We start from the raw sequence: 6,489 nt of genomic DNA, 5'->3' as shown, positions 1-6,489 counted from the left end.
ATTCCTCCCAGCAATAATAGATTCCTCTCAGCAACACCAGATCTATCACAGCAACAACAACCCCCATCAACAACAGATCGCTCTGGCAAAAATAGATCCCTCCCAGCAACAATAGATCTACCACAGCAACAAGAAACTCCCCATCAACAATAGATCCCCCAGCATCATATATCCATCCAAGCAACAATAGATCCCTTCCAGCAACAATAGATCCATCCCAGCAACAAGAAATCCCTCCCAGGAACAATAGACTCCCACAGCACAATTGACCTCCCCGCCCCCTCAACAACAATAGGAACTCCAAGCAACAATACAACCCACAGTAACAATAACCCACCTCCTCAGCAACAATAGACCCAATAACAAAATTACCCTCAGCAACTATACTGTAGATCTACCCCAGGGACAATAGACCCCCCACCAGCAGCAACAGATCTCCCAGCAGCCAGCATCAATAGACCCTTCAACAGTAGATCTCTCCAATCAACAACTGACCCCCCCAGCAACATAAAATCCCCCTAAGCAACAATAGGTTCTCCTCGCTAGCAGCAATTGATCTGCTCAGCAACCATAGATCCCCCCAGCAACAAGAGATCCCCAGAAACCAACATCAACAGACCCTCCAGCACACCCCTTGGCATTATATACATGCAGTGCTAGAGGTCCTGGATTCTGCATTTCTGCTGAAAAAAAGCCCTGCATCTTACTAGCAGAAGTGCCATTGGTTGCTAGGATGAACTCAATTAATTCTTTATTCAATGTATAAGTATATAGCCTCTTACAGATACATTTCAGGTAACTGACCCATTTGTGTTTAGACCCCCAGGAGTCATAATTCTGTTCTGTAAAATTTCAGTCCTCCAATCAGCAGAGAGCATGAGATTTGCTTATTGGATATATAGGTTATATATAGGTCACATATAGGTTGATTTACTAAAGGCAAATAGACTGTGCACTTTTCAAAGTGCTGTCGCGCTCTGCAAGTGCAGTAGCTCTAAAGCTTAGTAAATTAGGTAAAGATTCACTTTGCAAAGAATACCCAATCACGTTCAAGGAAAAAAAAAAAAAAAACACAGCATTTTTGCTTGCACATGATTGGGTGATGGAAGTCAGCAGAGCTTCTGCTCATTTACTAAGCTCCGGAGCAACTGCACTTGCAGAGTACAACTGCACTTTGCAAAGTGCACAGTCTATTTGGCTTTCGTAAATCAACCCCATAGTGACAAAGCAGCCCTTATCCCTAAAGAAGGATGAAGATTTGGGCTGGGGTTCCTCCAGAGGTTGCTAGGGGTTTCTTTGAGCAATTAGTAATTTGCCTCTAAGATAAGTGGCCACTGACGTTAATGATCTTTTTAGCTATCAGTAAGGGGGCATTCTTCCCACTAAGCACCAATTGTAAGGAACAATTTTCCCACTGACCACCAATAGACGAAGCATTCTTCCACTAAGCACCAAAGGTAAGACACATTCTTTTCCCTGATCCGCAGTATAAGGGACATTCTTTACACTAAACATCAATTGTAGGGACATTCTTTCCACTGACCAACAGTATAATGAGGCCCTTTTCAAACTTACCACTAGTGTGAAAGAGTCCTTCTCCCAATGGCCAATGTAAGGAGCATTCTTTTCAATATGAACCAATACAAAGGATTGTTTCCACTAAGCACTAATGATAATGGATACTGTGAGAAAGTTCCAAAAGGTCCACCAACAGGAGAAGCCACATAGACAGCCTCTTACCGCATGTATATGGGTAACAGAGCCTTCAAACAAGCATATGTCAAACGTCCTGTCGGTGGACCCCACAGATAGCAGCCACATCAGCCCAAAACCTCACGGTATATTTCAAGAAAAAGTAAAAGAACTATCATTGCGCAAACATCCTTTAAAACGTTTATTAAAACACCAGAAGAGCTGCAAACAAGGTACTCACATTTTCTTAGAACAAGCAGAGCATTAAAACATAGTAAAGATGTGATGTGGATTTGTTTCCAACCTAAAAGATGGCCGACCTCCAATAGTACTCAGCACCAGTGTCGTGTTGCTCAGCTCCTCCCAATGCGTTTCGTCATATCTGACATCATCAGGGGCGTGGCCACACAACGCAGACCCATTGTATATAAAGGCTAGGGCCAGAAATGGGCGGAAGTCAGAGGTCAAGAAACTTTTTGGGTAAAACTCAAATAAAATGTTTCAGGGCATTAATAATAGAGTATAAACCAAACCAGTCCCAAGTGTTAGAATAAAAAATGAGGTGGCACTTGGGTTAGGAGCGGTGTATAAACACCCGCTCCATTCACGGTTCAGGGCCGGAAGTGATGAACCGCCGAAAACCGGAAGTCGTCACGCTCCGAGCGGCAAACCAGGAACCGCGTCACTGCATTCCAGGAGGACATCATGTGCGCTCCACTCCATGTAAACACCGGAACCGGAAACCGCATCACTTCATTCCAAGGATCAACTCAAAGGAACAGAAGATGCGTCCCAGCCCCTCAGATAGCTGAACGAGCATTAAATACAACTCCATAGACATCAAAACCACTAATCAATGCCGTGGAGATAAAAAAGGAGAAAAAACAATTTATGTTGCAGATATTATTAAAAAAACTTAGCGGTAATTCTGAATTAACAAAAGAACTAAATTATGCGACGTAGAACACGCCATATAACAGCACAACTTGAATTTGACATAGAATGTATTACATTTTAAATGAACATAAACTGTGCAATGTATAACACATTCTATACAGCGATATATATTAGCACCTTCCCAACTGATGCAAGCCCAATCGTACATGATAATAATAAAAAAATAATAAATTAATAAATGCTAAAAATTATGATGCTGACAAATTGTGAATTAGCCAAACTCATCAAATTAAATAATAAATAAATAACGCTAGTGCTGTCCATTCTAAGGAGGTCAGCCAAAAGATTGGTCAAGAAACACAAACCACACCACTACAAATAAAGGGTGATATCACGTCACTGGATGAGTATATCAGACAGCTCAATGATAATGACCGTGGCATTTTGCTTCAGCATGAAGCTAGTAAGATCAAAATCCACTTCCTGGACCTTATTATTAATGTGATGGATAACAGACTGGTCACCAGTACATTCTTTAAGGAATCTGACCGTAACGGGTATATCAGCACTAAGAGGTGCCATTATAGCATTATGGGATCCAATTTCACTCTCTTGCCTCGAGGACAGTGCCCTGTAAAGAAGGGGAAGAGCTGCTGCGGTTCGCAGAGAAGCAGGCCGGAGGCCTAGTGGTGGACACCGGAACTGAGGCGAGCGGTGTGTGTGTGTGCGGAGGAGACTCGGTAGTGAGACCGAGCGGAAGGTCGTTTGACATGCTGAGCAGAGCGGGGCCTGGTTTGGGTGAGAGACATCCAGTATCTACATCTACATCAATCACAGACCTAGACTGAGTCAGGGCAGGACTGTCAAACTGTTTGAATAAGAAGGCCATACTGAGTCAGAGAGATACCACTGGACACTGCAGTTTCATATAGTGCGAGGTGGGTGTATTAGGCCTTAAGCCCTCTGTCCAGTTAGGCTGTTAGCCTGTAAAGAGGCATCCAGAACTATTTTACATTCATCTCTGTGGATTACAATTATTGACTATTTATAGATTATAGTTCATCATCACCTTTTTGGATTACAATTACTTTCCTCGGATTGATTGAGGATTCCTTGTCGGTGAAGACTAGTGAGGCCTCACTCTCCAGGAGACTTTGGAAACTCAATATAAAGGGGGCCCCCGTTAGTACATAGAGTGCACTCTGATAACTGAGCCAGTATTGTTATACTGTTTATTCTATGTTATTTGCTAAATGTAGTCAATCTTAATTTGCGATCCCTTTCTATATATAAACTAAAATATTCAGTGTGTCATTATTGTTGCTGAGCGCCGTACCTCTAGCATATATATGTACTCATTTACATATATATGTGTGGTCTGTGTTCCAGATCCTGAGTGCTGAACTATATGTAAATTCTTGGTTGGGAACTCAGGATCAACTTCATTGGCAACTTTTGCATTATCTCTGATTCTGTTTGTATACTTTTGTTCATTTCAAATCTAAAAGCAGTAAATGTGTTCTTTCACTGCAATACTTGTGGTCTTAATCATTTAATATGACAGAACAAATAGTGTCAGTTGGGTCGGAGCAGGCTCAGGGTGAAAGAAGCGAAGAGGATACACCTGCATTAAGGCCACTCCCATGGGAGCAGGGCTACATATATATAAGTAAATATACAGGTTTACATTTGTATTGTTAGTGTTACATTCTAACTATAACCATTGTGTCTACCTGTACAGGACTAAAACAAAAGAAAGCAGAGAGGAAACTAAGAAGGTAAGAAGATTTATCAGCAGGAACAGAGTACCCTGAACCCGGAAAAGTCTCAAGCAGCGATTGCAGACAGTTTGACAAAAATCCTGGCATTGAAAAGACTGTGAAGAACACTAGATTCAGATATAAGTCCAATACAGATTTGCTTGACCACACTAATAATAATAACACATTTATTGTACTAAAATGTTCTTGTATGTTCTGCAAGATGGCCTAGAAGTCTAAATGAAAAGTAGTTTGACAACTACTATGATCATTTGTACCCGACTCCTTGTTAGTTCTTTACTCTAAGCATCTCTGTTACAAACTCAAATCACCAAACATTTTTATGAAATGTGACCATCATTTGCGTCGCCAAAGATAAGCACATAGGAGTGGATTTAGGAAAGGCAAATAGACTGTGCAATTTATAAGTGCAGATACACTCTTTATTTCTCAGTAAAGGGTTGATTTACTAGAGGCAAGCAGACTGTGCACTTTGCAAAATGCAGTTGCCCTATGCAAGTGCAGTTGCTCCAGAGCTTAGTAAATGAGGAAAAGCTTCACTTTCCAAAGAATTCCTAAATCACGTGCAGGGAAAACTGAAAAAACAGCAATTTTGCTTGTACATGATTGGATGATGGAAGTCAGCAGAGATTCCCCTCATTTACTAAGCTATGGAGCAACTGCACTTGAAGAGTAGTCATGGGTCTAACACCCCCCTGTTCGGTTCACGCCAGAACATCTCGAACAGGGAAATAGTTCTGGCGAACATGCAAACTCTATTAACCTCCCTGGCGGTATGATCCTTTTGGATTTTAGGTGCTGAAAGCGGTACCATTATTTTGCATGTAATTCTTGTGAATGAGCAGCCCAAACCAACTGTATACATTTATTATATATATATATATATATATATATATATATATATATATATATATATATATATATATATATTTACATAAAAAGTACAGTAAAACTGCAGGAAAAGGCACTGGGGGGCAATGTAATGTGATTTTTTTTATTTTGAATGGTATCAGTGTGTTTGGTGTGTTTTTACATTTGAATTTGCCGCCGGTTTCACCCCCCGGCGGACGTCACGTCGCCGGAGATGGAAGCCGGGGCTCTCAGACGATCGGGAGGAAGCTCCGCCGCCGCATACCGCCCGCATACTTTGCTGGATCCCGGAGAAAAGGTAAGTAAAACCTCTACCAGGATCCAGCGATCTTCCCAGCGCTACCCCGAGTGTGGCTCGGGGTTACCGCTTTTGGCTCTAAAATCTAACCCCGAGTCACGCTCGGGAATACCGCTAGGAAGGTTAAAGTCTATGGGACCCGAACATGAAAAATCAAAAGTCCTCATTTTAAAGGCTTATATGCAAGTTATTGCCATAAAAAAGTGTATGGGGACCCGGGTACTGCCCTGGGAGACATGTATCAATGCAAACATTTTTTTTTTTTAAATAATCGTTTTTACAGGAGCAGTGATTTTAATAATGCTTAAAGTGAAACAATAAAAATAAAAAAGGGCCTGGTATAGATTTTTGGGGGGACCCATGCCATTTTTTTTTTTTTATTCTGTCATAGGGTTCCCCTTAATGACTTAAATACAGAACACTTTCACTCCCTTCCTGCCTAGACCAATTTCCAGCTTTCAGTGCTCATTGGCATCTATGGGAAATATTTGGCTTGGGGGAAACTTCCCGCCAAGCGCCCCATTTGTTCGTGTGTTCGACTCAAACAACAAGCCCATCCCTATTGAAGAGCACACCTGCACTTTGCAAAGTGCACAGTCTATTTGCCTTTAGTAAATCAACCCCACAGTAGGCTCCCACTGAAATGTATAGTGTACTAGGTATAAATTAAAACATGGGGAGTCATAAACATGTCCTCATATTACTTTCTCAGAGTATACAACTCAGTACATTCAATAAACAGTTTTTTTTTTTTTTTTTTATATATATCAATAAAGCTGTATAATAAATAGAACTCACCATAACTCTGACTTAAGCCTCGTACACACGTACCGATCGTCGGCCGTAAATATTCGGCCGACGACCGATCGGCCGATTGTAGGCTTGTTAGTATGATGCTTCCGACAGCCGACAGCGCATTTTCGGCCGAATAGAATCTGTCGTGCAGGCATT

At 41.5% G+C, this 6,489-nt stretch overlaps 1 protein-coding gene across 3 annotated transcripts in view; it reads left to right on the top strand.

The window, feature by feature from the left end:
- PKHD1 (PKHD1 ciliary IPT domain containing fibrocystin/polyductin) overlaps positions 1-4,645 on the top strand; it is a 1,006,139-nt gene extending 1,001,494 nt beyond the window's left edge. For all 3 annotated transcript variants that reach the window (XM_082249887.1, XM_082249888.1, XM_082249886.1), the window contains one exon: positions 4,331-4,645. In XM_082249887.1, the coding sequence (XP_082106013.1) occupies positions 4,331-4,371 (41 nt within the window). In that variant the 3' untranslated portion in view covers positions 4,372-4,645. The remainder of the gene's footprint in view (positions 1-4,330) is intronic.
- Positions 4,646-6,489: the final 1,844 nt, after the last annotated feature.

Source organism: Pelophylax lessonae, assembly GCF_965119305.1.
Source record: "Pelophylax lessonae genome assembly, chromosome: 3".
Classification (NCBI taxonomy): Eukaryota; Metazoa; Chordata; class Amphibia; order Anura; family Ranidae; genus Pelophylax; species Pelophylax lessonae.
This window is presented reverse-complemented; position numbering and strand designations above follow the sequence as displayed.